Source organism: Coregonus clupeaformis, chromosome 25 (genome assembly GCF_020615455.1).
Source record: "Coregonus clupeaformis isolate EN_2021a chromosome 25, ASM2061545v1, whole genome shotgun sequence".
Lineage (NCBI taxonomy): Eukaryota > Metazoa > Chordata > Actinopteri > Salmoniformes > Salmonidae > Coregonus > Coregonus clupeaformis.
In genome coordinates this window covers 7,194,109-7,218,611 of record NC_059216.1, presented here as the reverse complement: position 1 = coordinate 7,218,611, position 24,503 = coordinate 7,194,109, and the positions used below count along the sequence as shown (strand labels likewise).

At 43.8% G+C, this 24,503-nt stretch overlaps 1 protein-coding gene across 6 annotated transcripts in view; it reads right to left on the bottom strand.

The window, feature by feature from the left end:
• Nucleotides 1-24,176, bottom strand: part of LOC121539308 (kinectin) — a 35,895-nt gene extending 11,719 nt beyond the window's left edge. For 2 of the 6 annotated variants that reach the window (XM_041847695.2, XM_041847699.2), the window contains exons 1-24: nucleotides 24,033-24,175; nucleotides 11,017-11,648; nucleotides 10,546-10,704; nucleotides 10,241-10,339; nucleotides 9,862-10,097; nucleotides 9,593-9,724; nucleotides 9,311-9,417; nucleotides 7,807-7,951; nucleotides 7,254-7,350; nucleotides 6,891-7,069; nucleotides 6,493-6,561; nucleotides 6,345-6,382; nucleotides 6,096-6,186; nucleotides 5,627-5,686; nucleotides 5,474-5,511; nucleotides 5,135-5,225; nucleotides 4,945-5,013; nucleotides 4,802-4,839; nucleotides 4,600-4,690; nucleotides 4,221-4,330; nucleotides 4,034-4,133; nucleotides 3,902-3,942; nucleotides 3,683-3,773; nucleotides 2,412-2,498 (exon numbers count right to left, since the gene is read on the bottom strand). In XM_041847695.2, the coding sequence (XP_041703629.1) occupies nucleotides 2,412-2,498; nucleotides 3,683-3,773; nucleotides 3,902-3,942; nucleotides 4,034-4,133; nucleotides 4,221-4,330; nucleotides 4,600-4,690; nucleotides 4,802-4,839; nucleotides 4,945-5,013; nucleotides 5,135-5,225; nucleotides 5,474-5,511; nucleotides 5,627-5,686; nucleotides 6,096-6,186; nucleotides 6,345-6,382; nucleotides 6,493-6,561; nucleotides 6,891-7,069; nucleotides 7,254-7,350; nucleotides 7,807-7,951; nucleotides 9,311-9,417; nucleotides 9,593-9,724; nucleotides 9,862-10,097; nucleotides 10,241-10,339; nucleotides 10,546-10,704; nucleotides 11,017-11,647 (2,799 nt within the window). In that variant the 5' untranslated portion in view covers nucleotide 11,648; nucleotides 24,033-24,175. Of the gene's footprint in view, nucleotides 1-2,411; nucleotides 2,499-3,682; nucleotides 3,774-3,901; nucleotides 3,943-4,033; nucleotides 4,134-4,220; nucleotides 4,331-4,599; nucleotides 4,691-4,801; nucleotides 4,840-4,944; nucleotides 5,014-5,134; nucleotides 5,226-5,473; nucleotides 5,512-5,626; nucleotides 5,687-6,095; nucleotides 6,187-6,344; nucleotides 6,383-6,492; nucleotides 6,562-6,890; nucleotides 7,070-7,253; nucleotides 7,351-7,806; nucleotides 7,952-9,310; nucleotides 9,418-9,592; nucleotides 9,725-9,861; nucleotides 10,098-10,240; nucleotides 10,340-10,545; nucleotides 10,705-11,016; nucleotides 11,649-23,494; nucleotides 23,577-24,032 lie in introns of those variants that run through there. The other 4 variants (XM_041847701.2, XM_041847697.2, XM_041847696.2 and 1 more) reach the window with 4 other exon arrangements.
• Nucleotides 24,177-24,503: the final 327 nt, after the last annotated feature.

Below are 24,503 nucleotides of genomic sequence, written 5' to 3'. Positions count from 1 at the left end.
AGATGTTCAAAAATGTTCATAAGTGACAAGCATGGTCAAATAATAATCAGGAATAAATCTCAGTTGGCTTTTCATAGCCGATCACCACACATACTTACATTTACATTTTAGTCATTTAGCAGATGCTGTTATCCAGAGCGACTTACAGTTAGTGAATGGATACATGGTATTTATTTTATTTATTTTTTCCCTCATACTGGCCCCCCGTGGGAAACGAACCCACATCCCTGCCGGCCAAACCCACCCCTACCTTGGACAACGCTGGACCAATTGTGCGCCGCCCATGGATCTCCCGGTCATGGCCGGCTGCGACAGAGCCTGGACTCGAACCAGGATCTCTAGTGGCACAGCTAGCACTGCGATGCAGTGCCTTAGACCACTTCGCCACTCGGATAACAAAAACCACAATGTTGGTACCGTTAAGCACATTAGGCTTGAAACTCCCAGAAGGAGAGCGATGTCCTGTATAACCCCTTTACCCTCCGATGGAGTGAGTCCTGTAACAGACAGCTGGCACATTCACCTCTACTCTCATTAACACCTTGTGTTGTGATCAGAATATGCTCTACACTACGACATATGCTTTAGATTGTGTACAAGCATGCACTTTCCTGAGCGTACACAACAGGTGTCCAGAAACTCTTACACTCAGCCACTCAGCTTAAATAAGGTCATTTTTACTGTACCAAAATGGCTGAGAGCAGCTGCTGGGTAAATCAGTTCACTATGTACCCTGTCTGCTGTATTGACATGGAGAGGAACGGGGGTCACCGGCGGTTTGAGCTAAGGAAAAAATACACTGAACCCCCCACAACTGTTTATAGTAGGAGAGCAATCTGTTAGTCTATGGTTTACTAGTGCATCCCTAAATACATATGGCTAAGCAAAGGGCCATGGCAGATCAGATTCTCACTGAAGAGGGGCGGCAGGTAGCCTAGCGGTTAAGAGCACTGGGCCAGCTACCGGAAGGTCACTGGTTCAAATCCCCGAGCCGACTATGTGGAAAAAATCTGCTGATGTGCCCTTGAGCAAGACACTTAACCCCAATCGCTCCTGTAAGTCAAAAATTTAAGAAGACAAAAAAATCCTTAGGAAACAACTGGGTGGATATAAAACAGCAGCTAAGCTGAGGGGCTGTCTGGTTTCTAATGGTTCGATGCAATAACATGATAGACATATCCACACAGAGTACAGTACCACCATAGTTCTATAATAAATCACTGATATTCAGTACGTGTTTTGTTGCTTCCAACAATTATTTTACACAAAACAATTATGTTGACTAATTACACATATTCTGGACATTATTTTTCAAAAGGCTATTCTGCAAGATCAAATTGATTTAGAAAATCTTAGAATAGAATTTCATTAGAGGCTGATGGCTGTAATGATGACAGTATATACACAAAGCAGAATGGAACACATGCTGGATTGGGGAGAGAAAATGAGGAAAGCACATGGCAGGGAGAGAGAGGAGCATCGTGAAGACCATGGATCTCAAACTTATTATGACCATCTACATGAAATCTGGAGTCAGCCACTGCATACTCATTTTCAAATGTCAGTTTCTTTACTATATATTGGAATTGATGTAGTTAAAATAAATAGTTGTATTGTATAAGACAAGAAGAATGTGTCCTTTTTTAGTTTTTACATTTCCCCCCCAATTTCGTGATATCCAAATTGGTAGTTACAGTCTTGTCCCATTGCTGCAACTCCCCTACGGACTCGGGAGAGGCAAAGGTCGAGAGCCATGCGTCCTCCGAAACACGACCCCGCCAAGCCGCACTGCTTCTTGACACACTGCTCGCTTAACCCGGAAGCCAGCCGCACCAAAGTGTCAGAGGAAACACTGTCCCGCTGGCGACCAAAGTCAGCATGCAGTCGCCCTGCCCGCCACAAGGAGTCGCTAGAGCGCGATGGGACAAGGAAATCCCGGCCGGCCAAACCCTCCCCTAACCCGGACGACGCTGGGCCAATTGTGCGCCGCCTCATGGTCTCCCAGTCACAGCCGGCTGTGACACAGCCTGGGATCGAACCCGGGTCTGTAGCGACGCCTCAAGCACTGCGATGCAGTGCCTTAGACTGCTGCGCCACTCAGGAGGCTGAAGATTGTGTCCTTTAAGAGGTCAATACATTCTAGCGCGGAATAGCAAGCAGAACTCAAGAAGAGCAGTGTTAAAATTCTACATAAAAATACATTAGTCTTTGTGAAATTCCTGAGGGGAATAGCTTAATGGAGACAGACTGCCAATTATTCAGGGCCAGAATGCAGAGGGAGGGGAGAAATGAGTATGCAGCAGCATGTATGAATGATGGAGTAATCTCACTGGTCGATTATGGCAATAGCTGTTTGGGGATGCATCAGATTTTCAATCTAGAGTGAAGCAGACTGGAAGTGGGGTCCGAACCTTGAGGGCCTTGCTGAGTTTCCCCTGAAGCATGGACTCGGTGGCTGCCAGAGCCTCCATAGCGCTCCAGTTTTTCACCCGAAGCTCCTGGTCAGTTTCAGAGAGATATCACTTTCAGTTCAGCCTCAGGGAAAAGTATGCAGTGACCCACAAACACAATTTATATAGGGATGAACAGAGAACCATTAGCAAAAAATGTTTACTCTCCTTTTCTGCACGGCTGTCCTGTCCTATCCTGTTTCGGAGTCTAGGTTTAAAAGAAAATCCTCACTGCATTTTACCTGTAAACCAGTCGAAGGGTCAAGCTCAACTTAACATGAGTTGGCCATCTAATGATCGAGTCTTTAGAAGGATCAGATACTAAACTGTATTGTCAAAAACAAACAGTGAAACAGCTCTGATAGGAACACAGTAGAGGTCTTTGGCATAGACAAACTGAAATAACGTGAAGAATGAGAGCTGCAACTCACTGTCAAAAAAGTCCAATGTGTCTAGATAGGAAACGCCAAATCACATAATATAGAGCTAGTCAACAAGGTAGCTGTCTGTCTCTGCAAAACCAGGTAGCTGTCTGTCTCTGCAAAACCAGGTAGCTGTCTGTCTCTGCAAAACCAGGTAGCTGTCTGTCTCTGCAAAACAAGGTAGCTGTCTGTCTCTGCAAAACAAGGTAGCTGTCTGTCTCTGCAAAACCAGGTAGCTGTCTGTCTCTGCAAAACAAGGTAGCTGTCTGTCTCTGCAAAACAAGGTAGCTGTCTGTCTCTGCAAAACAAGGTAGCTGTCTGTCTCTGCAAAACCAGGTAGCTGTCTGTCTCTGCAAAACAAGGCCGTTGTTAAGCGGAGCATTCACACGCACAGACATGCATGCTGACACACAGAAATAGTCAGTCCTTGTAAACATGGCGAAGGACAGAGCAGAGTATACTGACTGCCCTAAAAAACTGTACTGTTTGATTGTAGCAAGCCTTAGCCAGCATAAGCATAGAATAGCAAATTAACTGCTCTAAAATGTAAATGTATAATTGGCTTGAATAGTTTAAAGTAGATTAATAAATATTCCTAGTCTGCAACAAAATGCAACCTAACCACTTTGTAAAAGGAATAGAGGGAGATTATGCATGGGTAGTGTGACATCACAGAGAGGTGTGGTTTAGGGAAGCACATCAAGGATGAGGTCTGCAGATGTATCGCAGGGCTAGACTGGAGATGTGGAGGGTACACTGGTAGTGTGGGCTGAGGCAGTAGCAGCACTGTCTGCAGGACAGGACACCTACGTTGTTCTTATTCCTGTGAAGCTCCAGGGACTCCCTCAGCTTAGCCAGCTCTCCCTGGAGATCAGACACCTGCTTCTCCTTCTCTGCCAACCTGGAGGACAGAACACCACCACACATACATTACCACCACTACCAATCACAACACTGCTGGGTGGCCCCATGCCAAGGGACACCTACTGTATATTGAAGGGAATTCTGTGAAGTATTGCAGTGACTCACGCTGTCAGCAGTTCTGGGCTTGGTGCCTCTGTGTGGGTCTGCTAGAAGAAGAGAAAAGTTGTTAACTTTTCTCTCACTCTCCCATTCAGCCAATAAAGGTCACCAATAAACTGTTTCCACCTCTTCCCTCACCTGTCTCTGCTGTAGTTCCTGCACCTTGTCGCTCACCTCCTTGGCCCTTGTCTCCAACTCACTCTGTAGTGTCTGGATCTCCTGGTCCTTCGCAGCAAGCCTGGACAAAGACTGTGTGTTAGTCTAACATCTCAGAGTACAATGCAGTAGAGTAGGTCAGAGTGGAGGGATAGTCCAGTAGACTTACTGTGTCTGTAGTTCTAGGAGCTGGTCTCTGGCACTGGTGGTGTCCTCAGCCTGCTTCTGTCTCAGCTGCTCCATGTCAGCCTGCAGCCCCGCCACCTGCTGCTCCAGAGACTGCAGGGACAACACACACACAGTCACATCAACACCCAGCAGGGAGACACAGCACAGTACAATCCAGAATCAAAACTGTAACATTGGGCAAAGTCAAAACACACTATATACAATGTTTAAAACGTGAAAACATTTTCATTTCACATTTGTTACAAGTCTGGCATTACAAAATCACATGAATCAAAATGCAGAGTACATTGCCATATGATGTTTCTGACATACAGCTGAGAGAGAGAGAGAGTAAAAGAAGTATAACTATGAAAACACACCTCAATGGTCATCCCATTGCTGGAGCCACTCGCCTGTGCTGCCTGTAGGCTCTCCTCCATTGACTTAATCTGCTCATCTTTCTCTTGGATCCTTCAAACACAGAATGACAAAACTTATTGAACACAGAACAAATTATCCATGAATATGGCAAGATGTTTCATAGCAGTTGCTAGACAAAAAGTGGTATTTTTATTGACTTACTTGCTCTGTAGACCTTCCACTATCAAATCAGATGATGTCTGTGTAGGAAAAGACAAGTGGAAAAAATGAAGTGAGAATCCAATGAGGGAACGGGGTCGAGACTCTCCAAAATAAAAACACAGCAGATCAGCGTGGGTACTTACCTGTTCAGTAGTCTGAAGCATTAAAGCCTCCATCTCTCGTTTCAGAGCATTCTTCTCTTCTCTTACAGTCTGACAGACAGACAAAGCAATTTGATTTTAAACAACACTTGAACAATATTTGTCTACACAATGATCACCACTGTGATGTCAGGCGGGTCAAGCTCATTCCCGACCCTTGACCCCTACTCACCTTCAATTCCTCCTCCTTATTGGCCACCTCAATCATTCCCATCTTCAGTAGGTCCTCCACAGTCTTGATTTTCTCCTCCCGCTCTTGAACACTACGGGGGGCACAACACAAACACAGAGACACATGGTGAGACAGGGTCAACGTGAATTATAGCATTGTTTTCTGGTGTGGTCTTAAAACCACGTTTCTAAATAGAGGCAAGAAGACGACAGTTCATCTACTTGTAAAACTACCCACCACTAAGGATCATATTAGTGCACATTTTATGTAACTAGATACAATGGGAAGCAGAACAGTCAACTCCCTGGCAGGATCTAAACTGCTTTAAAATGCACACACCTCTTCTGGAACTGGTCCAAGGCCAGCTGAGAAACAGTCTAGAGGAGAGAAGGAGAGCGAGAGAGAGAGGTTGTCAGAGGGTGTGCATACTGAGGGACTGGTAGATCACAGCAGGAGTTCCATCTAAGAAAACAGGCGTTTTTCACTTCTGACCTGTTCAGAAATCTGATTCTGGAGATCTGCCTTCAGTGCCATGTTCTCATTGTGCATGGCCTGTGGAGAGAGAAGAAAAAGATAAATGAGGGTGAGGGCAGGAGGCCCAGTCAACAACATTAATATCATATGAAGGAGATATCTTACTATTAAGTTGACAGTATGTATGTAGGTCTACAGTAGTTTGATAATATCTTTATACTAATACAAATATTTCCATCTAATTCACTTTGATAAATGGACAAAAGGGGCCCAGAGGGATTGTCATATTTCTGTTTTATAACTATTAGCTAATATGCTTCACGAAGACAGAAATTGTATGTACAGTAAGCCCTTCAAATCAAACCACCGTACTGTGTGCAGCATTCCTACAGCTCAACACATTCCAGCCAGTTAACAGACCATAATATACAGAGCTGGTGTAATAAATGGGGGTTTAGACAGTATTATAGAGTTTTACTGTAGGTACCTGCATGTTATTTTCCCTGATGGCGCCACTGCTCCTCTCAGTATTCAGGGAGTCCTCCAGACTTTTCCTCTGCAGCTCCTTCTCAGCCAGCCTGGACACAACCACACATGACCGGAGTCAGCAACACAACCCATAGGACAGCGAGAAGAGTCAGAGAGGACATTATATGGAACAAATGGACATTCAAAGATCAGGCTAAGCACATGTGCAAGTGGGGTGGGCATTCATTTCGACTTGTAAAACACTTACAGCTTCTGCAGCTCCTCAAAGTGGGAGACAGTAGTGGCCTGAAAGAGGAGGGAAGACAGTAGTCACAACACACTCACATACCGGTATACAAATAGAAACATATCGACTCTTGTTGATGAACTAAAGGGTGAAACATGCTCGTCCATACCTGGGAGCTCAACTGGGCCTGCAGAGTCTCAATCTGGGCCTTAAGGCCACATTTTTCACTCAGGAGATCCTGTTAGGAACAAAGGAGGTTATTTTCAGTGCATACCAGAATATCTTTGTGCAAAAAATATAAATATTACAGAAATACTTAAAAAGAAGCCTATTGTTTTATCCCCCAGTTTCTCATCCAAGCCGTTTCACCCTTTTTAACTACCCCTCTCCCTTGTTTCTGAAAGGTTTGCGAGTGTAAAGACGACCTGTCCACACCTGGCACAATAACCACAACATCCAAGTATAACTGTCAACTGTAAATCATTGGTGAATGCACACACTAGGGAACGTGTTATTGTTATACACATCACATCTGTCATTACAACAATAAGGGCTGTGTTCCCCTACCTGGACCTGCACTGAGTCTTCAGCAAGGCTGTGCTGGGACACCTCCAGCAGCTGCATCACCTTTTGCTCCACCTGGTCCTTGGACACGATGGTGTCGGTCAGGCTGCTGTGCAGCGTCTGGATCTCCTTATTCTTGTTGCTCATCTCTGTCTCCACCGCCAGCAACTGGCTCTGCAGCTCTGAGAGAGGAGAGGCACACCAGATAAAATAACTTACTGGGTATAAAACACAAGCCACTTATACATGTGGTGCTCATGAGAATGGTGCTCAAAATTGGCTTGCAAATATTCTTAATACTTATTAGCAATGGGAGGTGCATTAGCTTGAGTTTCAGAGGTCTGTTTATAGAATCTCTGTGATCACCTTCTTTAGCAGCATGAAGTTTCTCCCTCTCTGCGTTGACATTGTGGAGGTAGTTCTGGAGCTCCTCCCAGCCGCGCTTAGCGTCCTGCAGTTGAGCCTGGTGACCACGGGACACCATGACATTTAGCATTTTAACAGTGTACATACACTGACAACCTCTCACTGTACTGTACTGTGCTTATGGTGATGACAAACACAGGAAAGGCCAACCTGGGTGTGCGTTGCAGGGAAGCAGTGTTTATACTGAGCACAAAGCTTCAAACAGCCCTAACTTCCTGAGCCAACAAATTCTCCACTTCCTTGTTCTATTACACACCACCCAGCCCTCCTTAGGATGGACAGAAACAGGCCCACCCAGCCCTCCTTAGGATGGACAGACACAGGCCCTCCCACGGTTACAGTGAGAAACCCTAAACAGTCCAGTCCTCACCATGAAGGAGAGATTCCTTTGTGTTTCATCTCTGTGGGGCAGCCTAGTGAACTATGAGCTGAATAAATAACTAAATAAGATGCCTGTGTTAGGCACGGGCCCCTCCCCTGACAGACAGCATACCTCCAGCTGAGACACGTTCTGCTTGTAGTTGACCTCCAGGGACTTCCTCTGGTGCTCCTCCTGCTGCAGCTTGTTGTTGTTCTCCGCCAGCTCTTTCATCAGACCAGAGTACTCCGAGCGCAGCTGGTTCAGCTCCGATGACTGCCTGCCATACACACCACACCGACTATTACAACCCACACACTCATCAATGCCATGCCTCAAAGACAACTAGTATTCCTACGATGCGATACAATACCAAACAAGGCAACAGTAAACATGTCATCCCCTAATCAGTGTCATTTTGTAAATTAAGGATCTCTATGACAAAACGCATCATTCACCCAAGTTTCGTCAAAATGGGGCCAGTGGTGTCTGGCTATGTTATGTGTGATGATTGTGAGGCGCTATACAAATTCGACAGTCACAAGACGGGGACTTCAAATAGGCCTATGGCACGTCAAAGGAACTGTATCCTACTGTTAAGATGGGTTAAATGGGGCCTCCCGAGTGGCGCAGCGGTCTAAGGCACTGCATAGCAGTGCTAGAGGCGTTACTACAGACCCGGGTTCATTCCTGGGCTGTGCCACAACCGGCCGTGGCCAGGAGTCCCATAGGACGGCGCACAATTGGCCCAGCATCGTACGGGTTAGGGGAGGGTTTGGCCAGGGGGGCTTTACTTGGCTAATCGCGTTCTAGCGACTCCTTGTGGTGGGCCGGGTGCCTGCAGGCTGACCCCGGTTGCCAGTTAAACTGTTTCCTCCGACAGATTGGTGTGGCTGGCTGGTGGCTGTTAAGGAGCGCGGTTAGGCGGGACGCATGACTCCACCTTCACCTCTCCCGAGCACGTTGGGGAGTTGCAGCGATGAGACAAGATCGAAATTGGGGAGAAAAAGGGGGTAAAATACTAACAAAAAAATACAAAAAACATGCGTTAAATCTGGACACACTGTAGGTCTATAACCTCTCTCACAGCCTTAATATTTACTGCTGCAGAATGAAGCATTTCTTGGAGTAAAATGATACCAAATGTAGGCAACATTTGGACTTGGGAACAGGAGCAGAGAAATATGATTTATTTATTTCAGCATCTTGAGAGAATGCGAATGCGCAGTTAGATACCGTCTGTAGAGGTGCTATCTTTATCAGCATCATAAATGCTGACGGTATTTCAACCACAAAAATATGCATCCAAGCCAAATTGAAATCTCATCAGAAACATGTTGGGTCGTTTTCACAGCTTTCTATTTCCTTACAAACCAGTCAAACGGATGTCATTTGGAATTTTTGAACAGAAAATCTTTCCAGTTGTTTTATTTTTTATTGCATATAGTGCCACCATCTGACCAATCAGTATAATTTTGTAAATGCCGGATCTCTATGGCAAGACGCATCGCTCACCCAAATTTCGTCAAAATCGGGCCAGTGCTGTCTGAGGTATCGTGTGTGACTAACGTACGAACGTGGGGGACAACAAAGACCTTAACATTTTTACAAACTAGGAGGGCTGGGAAGTGGCTCTCACTTGTTCTCCATCTGGTTGGTGGCAGAGCTGACTGCGTCTCTCAGGATGGCGTTCTCCTGCTGCAGCCTGGCGATCTGACCCTCCAGCTGCTCCCTCAGCTTCTGGAACTACACAGTACACAACACTGGGAGTCAATACCACCTAACATACAGCATCGGAAACACTACTCTGTATACTGCCTTAGGACTGATGTCTGAGTATTAAGCATGACAGTAAAGGGTGATGGTAGTTGAGGTTTGGCCTGTTAAGGTAAAGGTTGTATCAGTGGTGGATGGTGGTCACCTTCATCTGCATGCCCTGGAGCTCTCCCTGGGCTTTAGCCTGCACGACGTTCAGCTCCTTCTCAATTGCCCCACGCTGGTCCCTCAGAACAGCCTCCGCTCTAACAGTCTTCTGCTTCTCCTGCTGCAGCTCCTAACAGAGGGATGGGCAGAAACAGCAGCAGAGTGAAATGTCACCAAGCCACAGGTAATCAACCAGTGATGTAGTCAAAGGATATGCTTTATTGTACTGGTATCTTAGGGTTATCTTATGAGTGTGTGCAGCTGTACCTTGCTGAGCTGCTGGACCTTGTCCTTGGCGATGGAGGCCTCTTCCTGCAGAGTGGTGAGGAGCCTCTCTCTCTCCAGGGATGAGGGGTCAGCCTTAGCTGCAGACTTCTGCCAGGCGTCTAGGGCAGAGGGGTTCTTCTCTTTTAGCACAGTGACCACACTCACAGCCTCTGCCTGTGACAAGGCCAGACTACCCAGGCTCACCAGCAGCTCCTTCAGCTTCAACTCAGAGTTCTCTGCAAATACACACATACAGGTAGAGGATTAATTATATATGGAATAGAATAGTGCAGTGTAAATACATTTACAAAATGTCACTGTTCATATGTGAGGTTTAAACATGGTATAGTAGCTATTTGTTGGAGTGTAGGTTTCGCACCTTTGTTGGCCTCGTTCTTCTGTTTCTTGCCACTCCCCTTGGAGGGCGCATCATCATTGTGGTTGGCAGAAGCCGCAGAGTCAGCCTGGACATCATCCACTAGGGATGGGGGAGACAGAAGCACATGGTCATATCTGGTACCAGACAAGACACAAAAATCGAGATACAGTTGGCCCAAGGATTTCATTTTCAAAAAAGGCAGATTTAGATTTCTTCTGCTTTCTGCTAGCAGCTTCAAACAATGTCTCTGAGCCTACTCTGACTCTGATTACACTGCAGTATCAGTAAGTATTCATCATCCTTACCATGCTCAGTCTTCTGCTTCTTGGCAGAGTTCTTTTTCTTGCCACTGGTTGTGGTGGTGGCTAGGGGGGCAGCACTATCTTGGGCTTTGGTTTCCATCGGCACCGGAGCCTCCTTTTTGACTGGAGCTGGAGCCTTCTCCACCTTCATCTCTTCCTCCACTAGACAGGAACGAACAAGAGGACAATTAGGTTTTAGAGATACGAGGAAAAAATATGCCATTATGATGGCCTTTTGATAGATACATTTGTGTAGAAGTTATTTTGAGGTTAATGGCCATTGTAACAAACTCCCTCCCGCTCCCTACTCATACTGTGCTTTAAATAATCAGATTTGATTCGGGAGAATAGATGAGCACTCAGACACTGATGAGTGGCCTCAGGGAAGACACTAGCCCCGTTTGCAGACACAGGCAAGCACACCAGGCACCACACATCCTCATCCTACTAAAGCCACTCTGGCCTTCTACTCACCAGACTCTGTCTTCTGCTTCTTCTCCTTCTTCTTCTTGCCAGAGGGCTGGGATGGGGTCTGGGCCTGGCATGGGGGCTGAGGCTGGGGGTCAGGCTGGGGTGAGGGGGGACTGGGTTTAGCCACTGGGGCAGGGGACTCTGCTTTGCGGCCAGCTTGCTTGGTGCCGTTCACCTCAGGTTCCTCGGCAGGGGGAGCGGCTGCAGCTTTGGCGGCTTTCTTCTCCTTCTTCTTCCTCTCCCTCAACCCTGCAGGGGCCTCGGCTGGCGTTGCCACAGGGGCAGGAACCGGGGTGGGTGGCGCCACAGGGGTAGGCTCCTCCTCCTCAGCGGTGGAGCTGCTCACTGCGTCAGCCACGTCGAAGTCCCGCAGGTCTTCCTCAGACTCTCCTCCTCCCCCTCCTCCGCCACCTCCTCCGCTACTGCTCTCCTTCTTCTTGCTCTTTTTCTTGTCGTTCTTCTTGCGGGTGTCTGGTTTGGAGGGTGGCAGCTTGAGATCTCGTTTCTGCCTGGCTAGCACCTCGTCATAAGAGGTCTCCTTCATAAAGAGCCAGAAGAAGAGGAAGATGAGGGCGATAACCAGGGAGGGGGCCAGGATCACCAGGTACTGAGAGTCATAGATGTCCAGCGCCATTCTGAAGAGAGACAGAGCAAGAATAAGTCATGAGTATCATGCACATAATAAGCCAACTGTCAACATGAGGCATTTAACAAATGCTTCATAGCTGCAAATAATGCATAGCAAAATAGCTGATCAGTTCATGCCTAAATGTCCTATAGCTCTTCTTTGTTGCCACATATTTTAGATTTTAAAAAGTTGATTCTCTCACACAGACTAGTTCAATTCCAAACTTCAAGGCCAGTCAGACACTGGCACAGCCCCATCCATGCCAGGGCAGCCCAGTGAAAGGGAAATGGGGTAACGTGATATACAAGATTAACAGCTCGGGCGCTTCAAGACATCCCAGATCAGCCTGATACGAATACCTGTCGTGCCAGAACACATTCCACCTCGTGCCCAGTGCCTCCCTGATAAGAGGACGCTGGCGCTGCTGCTGACACATCCTCAATACTTTATGGGTTTGATATACTACAGCAGAAATGCTAATGCCTTTTCCACACTGCATACATTTATTGGTAAGAAATATGACAACTCCTGGAGGTTATCTGCAGTCAGAGGGAGACAGCCCTGTGCAGAGTGAATACGCATGTGTGTGTGTGTGTAAGGAGGGGTAGATTAGCATGTACAGAGGACGCCTCTGTGTCTTCCCTCACCCGTCGTCCTATCATCTCTGTGACTACACTGTCCCAGCCCACAGTCTAATACTTTCTTTACACACACACACTAGCTACTAAAGTTGGTAGCGCACACAGATAATGTACTTAAGAGAAACAATACGCACTGAATTTATCAGTTTATCATATATATATATACATTTATATATATACATAATGTCCATAGTGTGTATATTAGCTAGATGAAGGACACAAAATGGACATCCTGATGGATTGATCCTCTCCATGGTCAATTCTCTCCCCTTCCTCAATGCTCCTCGTGGGTGACATGACACTCTAAACTCAATAGAGGGCTTTGCAAGGGGCAAAAATACACCCACGTGTAAATGTCATCCCAATGCTGCAGCTGCCTACTGAGAGGTGAAAGGGGAAACGGCTCTTCTCCTGGCAGGCCAAAGACACAGCAATATGCCATCGTCAAGCAAGGTAAAGCCTACGCATGTCCCCTAGCACTTAGACAGGATGCTGGACATACACAGTGTACAAAACATTAGAAACACCTGAGCTGTGTACAAATACCCATACTGTATATTACATACTTAATGAGTATATACTACATACACACTGTATACTGTAAACGAACGGTATCCTTTTAGTGAGCGTACTAGCACTTCGCCTGTCTACCTGAAGTTTATGCTGTTGCTATGCAACCGCTTGTTAGCATAACAAATTACTAGCTAGACATTTTACAACTTCGGGTGTGTTCTTAAATTCAATCTGGAGTGCCAAAGTGCGCGCTGGGCGTTCGTAAATTCAGAGCGTTGTCAGATTGTCCGTTGAAAAATTCCGAGTGTTTCGCTCTCAGAGCGTACACTGAACGCTCTGGCCGAGGAGTAGGGTTGATCCAAACGTTCTGACCTCACAACAGCAGTCAAGCACCCAAGCTAACTGGCTAACTCGCTAGCTATTTCCAGACAGAAATGAGAGAACACCTCACTCTGACCATTTTACTGGCCCTAGCAGAGTTGGTTAGGCTGTTTTCATGTTATCCAGAGCGTTGGTGACTAACTGTGCTGCTGGCAACAATTTAATTACGCTTTTTTTGCCAACGTTTACTGAAACTGGCCATATTCAACAGGTGTTGAGCATTCGTAAATTCATCAGTTATTCTGCACTCTGGTATTCTCAGAAAACAGTGCTCTGAAATCTGAGTAGATAGCCAGAGCGAATTTACGAACGCACCCGAATGTCCATTGAGAACACACGACTATACCGCTAAACTAAGAATGACGGGAATAAATAAAAGTCAATAAACATTGGGTAGTTAGTAAGATAGCATATAGTTAATATACTGGCAAGTTCGATGTATTAGTAGCCAACTAACGTTAGGTTGCTAGCTAACATAGCGGCGGTACATACTGCTGTAATGATATGCTATGCGATTCTTAACGAGGGCGTAGCTAACAAACTGTCAGCCAACATAACATGTTAGGTTATTTATTTGAAAAGTAATTACTTTATTACATTGCTCAACATTTTCATAACATTTGTCATAATGTTCATTTTCTTCAAATCTGAAAACGTTGTGAAGCCACGCCCATTTTCTGAAGAATTGCATTATTGGCCCTAAAAGCACAGAAATATTGTCCACTGCTTGTATACGTCGTATTTTGGCGAATGTAGTACGACATCCGGGAACTTTTGGCATACGAACTATATCCATACTACGACCAATAAGCATACTACATACTCAAATTGTAGGGTTAGTGCGGTTAGTATGAGTATTCGCACACAGCTCTGCTCTTTCCATGACAGACTGACCAGGTGAAAGCTATTATCCCTTAATTATTTATTTTATTTTATTTTTAGTCATTTAGCAGACGCTCTTATCCAGAGCGACTTACAGGAGCAATTAGGGTTAAGTGCCTTGCTCAAGGGCACGTCGACAGATTTTTCACCTAGTCGGCTCTGGGATTAGAACCAGCGACCTTTCGGTTACTGGCACAACGCTCTTACCCACTAAGCTACCCGCCGCCCTGTCCTTGTCCTTGTTAAATCCACTTCAAATCAGTGACCATGTTTACTTGCCGCACAGTATTCCGGATAGTAGCTCATATCCCGCTTAAGGTCTTATTTCGGGATAAGCAGTTTACATGCACCTTTGATATCCCACTCATGAGTATCCCTGTAACCATGAATAAACAGAATATTCCTAATTTAAGTATATGGGTTAAATAGGAAATAGAATAGTGACTGAAATATGGACACTGACTGTCGGCCTGTCGACTGACCTCTCACATGTTTATATAATACAATATGAACTCCTGCAGAATTATACATTTCTTGCAGTTAAATTATACAACAAAACGTTAATTTTGTCTTGGGAACAGGAGTGGAGGAATAGGATTTCTTTCTTTTAGCTTCTCTTGAGAAAACATTAACGTTATGTAATGTGTCATCTTTGACACTGTTATGCAAGTATTTAGTATTTCAACCACATAAAATATGCACCCAAGACGAACTGAAGTCTTATCAGAAACCTGTTTGGTCTTTTTCTCAGCTTTCATTTCCTTAAAACCAGTCACACTGATGACATTTGGACATTTTGCACAGGACCAGTCTTTTCACTGTTTTGGAATTATTGCGTTTTCTACTCGGTCCCTAAACGAAACAGACAATTTTACCAGTGTTAACTAGATTACTAATGCATTCATTCTATTGATGTAAGACATTCTGGTGAGCACTACTTTATTTAGATTTCTGGGGCAACAAGTTATGACAGAAGAGAAGCTGCATGTATCAAAATATAGTTGACAAACAAATGGCTACCAAATGTCGGAAATTATAAGCAGAAACTTGTCTAAATTAGGGGTATCTAGTAGTAAATTAATTATAGTAGGCTAAGTTATTATGGTGGATCGAACTGCGCCAGGTAGCCTACTTTTTGAAGTAATTTGTTTGACAATCAGATGAAAACAATCACCCATGATATGCGAAACTGAGCCTGTGCAGACTGCAAAAACAACAGTAAACGGGATAAGATGCTTACAAGCCACAGTATCCAGTCTTAGCTCATCATTTCCCAGGCATCTTATCCGGGTTTCTCATAACCGGGATACAAGCCTTTTCGGGTTATTGTAAATGGGATATGATGTTTACATGTGTCAACTCAAAAACAGAATACTTCAGTATCCCGAATAATAACGGGATATTGGTGTGAATGTAAACATGGTCAGTGTAGATGAAGGGGAGGAGACGGGTTAAAGAAAGATTTTCAAGCCTTGAGAAACGGATTGTATGTGTGCCATTCTAAAGGTTAATGGGCAAGATAAAATATTTAGGTGCCTTTAAAACAGGATATGGTAGTCTGTGGTAGGAAAGGAGATGAGAAAGGGGACTAAGAATCGATGCAAACATAGTTGGCTCTATTTGTTTCAGGAAACCACAATAGCGGAAAGACAATATAGTGGTAAAAACTGGCCATGAGAATAATTACGTTGCCAAATAACATTAGAAGGAAGAAAATGCTGTCCAATAACCATCTGAACAGAGATTGTTTTACTCAGTCAGGCATCACTTTATTTGTACACGAGTGGAAATTACAATATTTCAGCCCTGGGCCATGTTCTTGTTTGAAGTGTACCATTTTTGTCAACAATACAAACAGTGGCGCCAACAGTGGCTGACCAATACCCTCTTACTCTTGATTTAGATTGGTGTCAGCAATAGCACATGACTCAGCTCTCTCTGTCTAGCACGTCTCCCATGCTGGGCCTCTTAGTTAGGCCCTAATTTGGATTAAGCAGATTACCGATTATAATACATTAAGAATAACTTTCCGCTGCAGTGCTTCTCTGGGCCTGATGGGCTTGAGGTCCCACCGTCAGTTTCATCTAGGCCTGTGAAACCTCTCCCATTATTTCACGCCTGACACACACACGAACACACATACTCCAGCAAGCAGCCAGATAGATATCCAACAACTGTCATCATGTAAGGCTAATTTACCATTCACTTGTTCCTCATTCTGAGAGATTGCTTCAGACCCTTTTCAAAGACAAAACTTCTCCAAGTATAAAATAATTATATTCAAGTGAGTTCTCACAGAGCACTAATTCATCTGAGTAATTCCATGGTAACAGAATTACACAGACTCAGATTATTCACTTTCAAATGTGTGCCAAACAAAAAACATTGATTTCAAAGTTTAACAAACCATACAACTCTTTGCACAATGACTACGTTTAACAATTTACACAGTAAAAAAAATAATCTACATTTACAGTCAAATTTCCTTCAGTTTTATTCTGTTACAACATTTTATCTGCACAGTTCTTCCTGTAAATGTGTTTTTGTAAAATTCTGTGGAAATTGTTAAGTAGTCCTTGTGCATAGAGTTCTATGGTTTGTTAAACTTTGAAATCAATGGCTTTTGTTTGGTATAGATATTATGAAAAATCAGAGTCTCCGTTCCTATGGAATTGCCCATATGCTACATTTTGTGTGGTTGTTGTGGTTAAAGGTGAATTCAAGCCAATATTTAAGTGTTATATATATATATATATATATATATAAATATTTATTAGCGTCAACCCCTATGCAGTAGGCACTGTTCTGAAGGATTATGCCACCTCACCAATTCCCTAATTACCCTCTGGACACGCCCCCTCTCCTGCCAACTCACCACACCTGAACACACTGACAATCAGCATTCCTCTCCCTTCCTAACCTATATAAGCAGCTTGTTTTACCTCATTGTTTGTGGTGGCATGGGGCGACAAGTCCTTTTTTGGGCGTACCGGGTGCTAAAGTAGGGGCCTGTTATGTGAGAATTGTATAATGCTAACTTTGTAGCCTGTAGGTTTATTGCCAATCAGAGAGTTTGACACTACTTTCCTTAGAATACCTCCTTTGTCTTATATTCTGAGTTCCATAGATATTGGTAATGGCCTTTGTTTGATTAACATGTTTTGTTATACTTTATCAGTTCTGGCATAGTCTTGTATGCTAATGTTTTCTCTTTGTATTACCTCTAGATCACAACTTGTATCAAACTTACCTACCGACCTTAAGCCATCAAATCTCCCCCATAGTTGCGCAACAACCAACTTGTCTATTCACATTGCGAATAAAAGGTCACACAAAGAAACAATGACAAACATGGGTGCAAACATTGATTAGCAAGAAGATGGACCACTACCCCTTTCAGCACCAAACCAGAGCACCCACCCTCAGTTACTTCAGTCTTGTCCTGCAAGCCCAGAAAACACCATAGTCGGGACAATTGGAGCTGTGACAGTTAAGACCTCTTAAGCAGAACAGAACACTAGGCAGTGTGGCCAGGACGGAGGTGGGGTGAGTCGCATCATGCCTGCCTGCTTGCTTTCAACACCGACTATGCCTCAGACTGGAGGGTGCAATCGTTTCCCAGGAGCCATATCCTAGCATGGAAATGAGCCTGGAAGACAAAGCTCTCTCGGGTCATTAGCTCCCCGGAATCCAGCCACTTGGCTAGCCGGACCTCCTGCTTTGACCGAGACAGTCCTCGGGAACCCCCTTGATAAACTATCAGTCCAAAAAGAGAACAGAACGTGGCGACACAGCCTTTCAAAGCACACTACACCTGACCTGTAGCTTGTCATATCTGTTATAGTACCATCTGTGTTTAGTAGTAAATAGGCTTGGGCGGTATACTGGGGTATTTGGGAAAAATCCACATATTAAATGTCAATACCAGCTCATGCTTTTTTAGACCAATACAGTCAACTATTTACTGAAAATATAAACTCAACATGCAACCATTTCAAAGATGTTACAGTTCATTACACCCTCATCTATAGAAAAATTCATTACACCCTCATCTATAGATTTCACATGACTGGGAATACAGACATGAATCTGTTGGTTACAGATACTTTTTTTTAAAAGTAGGGGCGTGGATCTGAAAACCAGTCAGTATCTGGTGTGACCACTTGCCTGATGCAGCACCATACATCTCCTTCAAATAGTTGATTGTGGCCTGTGGAATGTTGTCCCACTCTTCAATGGCTGGAACTGGCACACGCTGTCGTACACGTCGATCCAGAGCATCCCAAATATGCTCAATGGGTGACATGTCTGGTGACTATGCAGGCCATGAAAGAACTGGGACATTTTCAGCTTGCAGGAATTGTGTACAGATCCTTACGACATGGGGCTGTGCATTATCATGCTGAAACATGAGGTGATGGCAGCGGATGAACCGCTCGCCTACACGACGCCATACATGTGGTCTGCAGTTGTGAGGCCGGTGGGATGTACTGCCAAATTCTCTAAATGTATGTTAGAAACGAACATTCAAATCTCTGGCGGGCATTTCTGCAGTCAGTATGCCAATTGCACGCTCCCTCAACTTGAGATCTGTGGCATTGTGACAAAACTGCACATTTTAGTGACCTTTTGTCCCCAGCACAAGGTGCACCTGTAATGATCATGCTGTTTAATCAGCTTCTTGATATGCCATACCTGTCAGGTGGATTGATTATCTTGACAAAGGAGAAATGCTCACTAACAGGGATATAAACTAATGTGCACAACATTTAAGAGAAGCTTTTTGTGCGTATGGAACATTTCTGGTATCTTTTATTTCAGCTCATGAAACATGGGACCAACAATTTTACATGTTGCGTTTAAATATTTGTTCAGTGTATTTGAAGATTTAATACATTTTTATATTTGTAGCTACTTTTAGTTAATACCTGCAGTCAACTGGGCGGCAGGTAGCTTAGTGGGTAAGAGCATTGTGTCAGTAACCGGAAGGTCGCTGGTTCTAATCCCCGAGCCGACTAGGTGAAAAATCTGTCGATGTGCCCTTAAGCAAGGCACTTAACCCTAATTGCTCCTGTAAGTCGCTCTGGATAAGAGTGTCTGCTAAATGACAAAAAAATATATATATATTGTGCAATACCTTAGGAGATAAAGCAGATTGCGTTCTTCATTTCACCAGTCACATTATTTTACATTATGAAGTTTACCGTAGTTCCCCAGAACCGTTGAGCCAGTCACATTTGTAAATAGCACAATGGGAGTTGGCGGGAGCTGGTGAGTCCATAGTGTTCTATATCTATCTGCGAGTCTGTTGTGCGGCCCACATGAGGTGATGAAGTTACACTTGTATGCAATTCACTAAATGTTTGCCATCATAATGGCTTTCTGCCAGATGTCAAAGAGCTCTGGATGAGTTGTCTGTACAGCTGTCATTTTTCCCCCTGTGCTTCCTACTAGCGTTTTTTTCCCCTCCAGTTCTTCTCCCCTCTTCCTTCAGAAACACATGCATCAAAACTTTGTTCATTTGCACACTTTCACTTGTAAATGTCCACACCTCACCAAAAATGACATTCAGTAGCTACTAGCTATGCTTGTAAAATATATAAAATGAGCTGGAATGAGCTGGATGTATAAAATGAGCTGGATTTGCCATTAGTTTGTTCGTTTTCGCTCGTTAGCATTTAGCTAACAGTGTCTTTGATTTCGCTATTAGTTTGTGCTAATTTTGTTACCATTCTGGTAAGAGGCCCAATGGAATTGTATTTCATTTTTAGCGCCCCCTTGTGTGCTATGCGGGTAATACGTAAATCCAGGGATAAGAGGACTGTATGACAATATGAAAATCTGGATACCGCCCAAGCATAGAACTGAAATTAGTTTTTACTCTGCTAATGCTTTTGACATTATCGATCAGTCTGCTGATGGAAAAACTTGTTATGGCTTTACACCCCCTGCTATATTGTGGATAAAGAGTTACCTGTCTAACAGAACACAGAGGGTTTTCTTTAATGGAAGCCTCTCCAACATAATCCAGGTAGAATCAGGAATTCCCCAGGGCAGCTGTCTAGGCCCCTTACTTTTTTTCAATATTTACTAATGACATGCCACTGGCCTTGAGTAAAGCCAGTGTCGCTATGTATGCGGATGACAACACTATACACGTCAGCTACTACAGCGTGAAATCAATGTAACACTTAACAAAGAGCTGCAGTTAGTTTCAGAATGGGAGGGAAAGGAATAAGTTAGTCCTAAATATTTCAAACTAAAAGCATTGTATTTGGGAAAAATCATTCACTAAACCTCAACTAAATCTTGTAATAAATAATGTGGAAATTGAGCAAGTTGAGGTGACTAAATTGCTTGGAGTAAACCTGGATTGTAAATTGTCATGGTCAAAACATGTTGATACAACAGTAGCTAAGATGGGGAGAAGTCTGTCCATAATAAAGAGCTGCTCTGCATTCTTAACAGCACTATCAACAAGGCAGGTCCTACAGGCCTTAGTTTTGTCGCACCTGGACTACTGTTCAGTCGTGTGGTCAGATGCCACAAAGAGGGACCTCGGTAAATTGCAATTGGCTCAGAACAGGGCAGCACAGCTGGCCCTTAAATGTACACGAAGCGCTAACATTAATAATATGCATGTAAATCTCTCATGGCTCAAAGTGGAGGAGAGATTGACATCATTACTTGTTTTTGTAAGAAGTGTTGACATGCTGAATGCACCGAGGTGTCTGTTTAAACTACTAGCACACAGCTCGGACACCCATGCATACCCCACAAGACATGTCACCTAAGGTCTCTTCACAATCCCCAAATCAAAAACAGACTATGGGAGGTGCACAGTACTACATAGAGCTATGACTACATGGAACTCTGTTCAACATCAGGTAACTGATGCAGGCAGTAGAATCGGATTTAAAAAACTGAAAAATACACCTTATGGAACAGCGGGGACTGTGAAGAGACACACATGCACATAAGACACGCACTCCACACACACGTACACATGGATTTTGTATTGTAGATATGTGGTGGCCTGAGGTAATACACTGAATGTGTTGGGTAAGGTGTTATGAAATGTAATGTCATGTAGTATTTTAAACTGTATGTAACTGTCTTATGTTGCTGGACCCCAGGAAGAGTAGCTGCTGCCAATGGGGGATCCATAATAAATACAAATACAGTATATTGGTACTGTAGGGCCTATATTCTCGAACAAGCCAAAACATGCATAATTTACAACTTACAAATAAACCCAACAGAGATACTGATTACTTTTACATGCACAGTAATAATTTGATATTAAAACTGATTATGGCAGTAGGCAGATTATGCAATAGTCATGTAAACACCTTACTCTGCTTATCTTAAATCGGCGTAAAGGTCAAGGATACGCCAATTAAAACACCTGGTTTTCTGAGCAATCATTAGAATTATTAGGACATGTAAAAAACATTAAATCGGCATTCCAGCAGTATATTTGATCTGTGCATGGGGAGAAGCACCAGCCGAGCAAGACTCCCTCTTCACTGTGTTTGGAACAACGTAAGGTATGAGTCTTAGAAGTAGTTTTCACATACAGACTTTAGATGTCCGTACTCAAATGTTTTGCAAAAATAACATGTTCGCTGTGGTAGAATGTTTATTTTGATTGCCGATTTTCTGCATTTATCAGTGCCTTCAGGTAGCCTGATTTCAGATGTCCATGTAAACAGGATTATTAGGGAAATTGTTCTTGCAAAGCATGTGAACGTTTTAATCGAACTATTATATTAATCTGACTATCCACAATAATCGTGTTAGTGTAAATGTAACCGCACTCATTGCGATGGTGACATTGATTAGAACCAGCCATTACATTCCTCAGTATCCAGGTTAAGCAATGAGGTTTACTGTAGCGTGGGCAAGTTCAGTATCCCACAATGCTCCTTTCTGGAGCTAGAGGCTGATAAGGTAACTCAGCAGCCAGCCCTGTGAGTGCACACAAATAGAACTACCCCCTCAAGCCATATCTGGAATAAGACTCACAAGAGAAGGCATCCATTCACACACGCACACTGTCCTAACTGACCAATCATTACTGATGTAAGGAAAAGGACCTGTGAGTCAGCTAACCACTGACAATTTCTCTACTCAATTACTTTTAAAAGGAGCATATCAAATACTTGCACTGGCCTCTTTGAAAGTGCAGGGGAGTGGTAAAAGTGATTGGTCCGAAATGCCTCAATCTGTAAATCATTCAATGATCTATTCTCTTCAATGGTCTCCTTTATGAAAAATCGAGATATGAGACACTAGGGGTGTGGGAGGGGAGAATGTGGTACATCTCCCCATTTTTACATAGCCAAAGGATGCAGGAAGAGGAGGACTGAGCCTCACTCAAAGGTGAAATGGTGTGGTTCTATGAATGTGCTGTATACAATACAAACGACATATTGGTCAGTGAAGTAAGTAAGACTGGTGGAAATACGGAAGTATATAGCCTACTGTAAAAATACTTCCTCATGGCTGCAACATAAGGCGAGCATTTCCCAAATGTCATGCAATACATTTTGCAGATGGCCCCTGTCAACACAAGTCACTGTCTGTGTAATAAATAACAGAGCACTTGGGGGATTTAGGTAACCCAGTTAGAATGTTAAATATGACAAGCAGAGAGCATCTTCAAAATACCTGTAGTTAAACACAAACCTCAAGGATCACTCATTCTTCAATCTCAATAGCTACTACAGATGGTGTGACAGAAATGCACACAGATATGAGGCTCAGAACAATCACTATTAGAGATCATTACATTAGAGATCTAATGATAAGCCTAACAATTCAAAACAGACATCCCGCTGTCCATGGAAACAGTAACGTTAATGCTGCATAGCTTGTAATGATGTAAACAGCTACCTAATGAAACTATTCTACAGATAACGTAGTAATTTCATTTACACCTAAAAATGGCCTACAAGGGATGTTTGTGGCATGCTTAAGAACAGTCTAGTAGCGTATGTTCTAAGCACAACTCTAGCTGGTATTACATAGTGCCTAGCCCAAAGCTGATCAGTTCCGTTTCAAGCGAATAAAATGTTCAGTCTCTGCTAACATGTCATGCATGGCCTTTCACGTAACTTAGCTAGCCAAGTAAGCTAGCTCGCAGCACTGTGGTTAAATATTGCTCCGCTATTAGCTATCGTTATCACTACTACTAGCGACACTAGCTAATCATAATGCGAATGTATAACTATCGTTAGCTTGGCTAGCATCGTACACCTGTGTTGGTGGACACGACAGCGAAATACTTCTGGACACGATATAATGACGCGATGGCTACGAACCTGCTAGCTACAAAGCCGTGCTAATGTCATTATTTGACTAGGGGCGCACATGTTGGTGGCTAGCTAATGGCTAGCTAGCTAACCAGTCCAGCTTTTCCAATGACGCCTACCTCACATTAGCTGTAGACACAAACGGGGTAGGCCATATTTTTGGGTCAGGGCGTTTATCTAGTTAGCTAGGTTGTTGTCCAAGAAAACCTAGTTAGCTAACAAGAAATGAAGTGAACTTGCCAGCTCCACCGGTGTCACCGTGCTACGAATCGTGACATTTGCGGAAAGGCTTGTCACTCACTGGCAAGATGTCTCGAGATGCACGAACACAGCTAACGTTATTCTTTTTATATATATATATATATATATATATATAGGTGAAATGATCTAGTCTGAACCACACATACGTTATTTTACTAATAACATTTTAAAAAATCACAGCTGATTTTGGCTTTATTCTAAAACCCAACCAATCCCAACAAAAGGCCTCGCCTATAAAGTGACCCAGCCCCCTCTTCTGAAATCTCTGACCCACTCTCGAGTCCCGATTTTCAGGCAGTGCAAGGCCCAGATAACGGTCTCAGCTACGAAAAGCCTTGAATGACTAGCTCGGTTTTAAAAGAACGAATGTTGTATGACAAAATGCAATGTACATACCTGTGTCTTAGTGCCGAAGTTCCCTAAATGTTGAAATGAAATGGCGAGTTTCCCGGAGCAGCTCCAACCCAAGCCCGTATCTTGTGTTTCGGTTTCGCGGGGGCGGGTCGGTCTGTCTCAGCGCACAGCGTATGATTCAATGAAGGGATGGGACTGGATAAGAGGACGTGGAGAAGGCAGCGCCTCTTGCTCTAGGGTAGCCTGGAAACAAGACGTTGAATTTCATTAATTCTATGTCGGGCATTAATGAGTGATAAGGAAAGTTTCCTCTCAAGACCTCTACAAGCCAACATGTTGAAAATGATATTTTAACTTACTTACCGGTTGTCTGTGCAGTTGGTCGTTTTGCAGGTAGGAATGTGAGACAATATATCCATAGGAATGGATAATTACAAACTTTTCAAAGCACTGGTAGTGCATTCAGATTTCTATCACCTGAAGCATGGCCAGAACCATGTAAACACCTGCAGG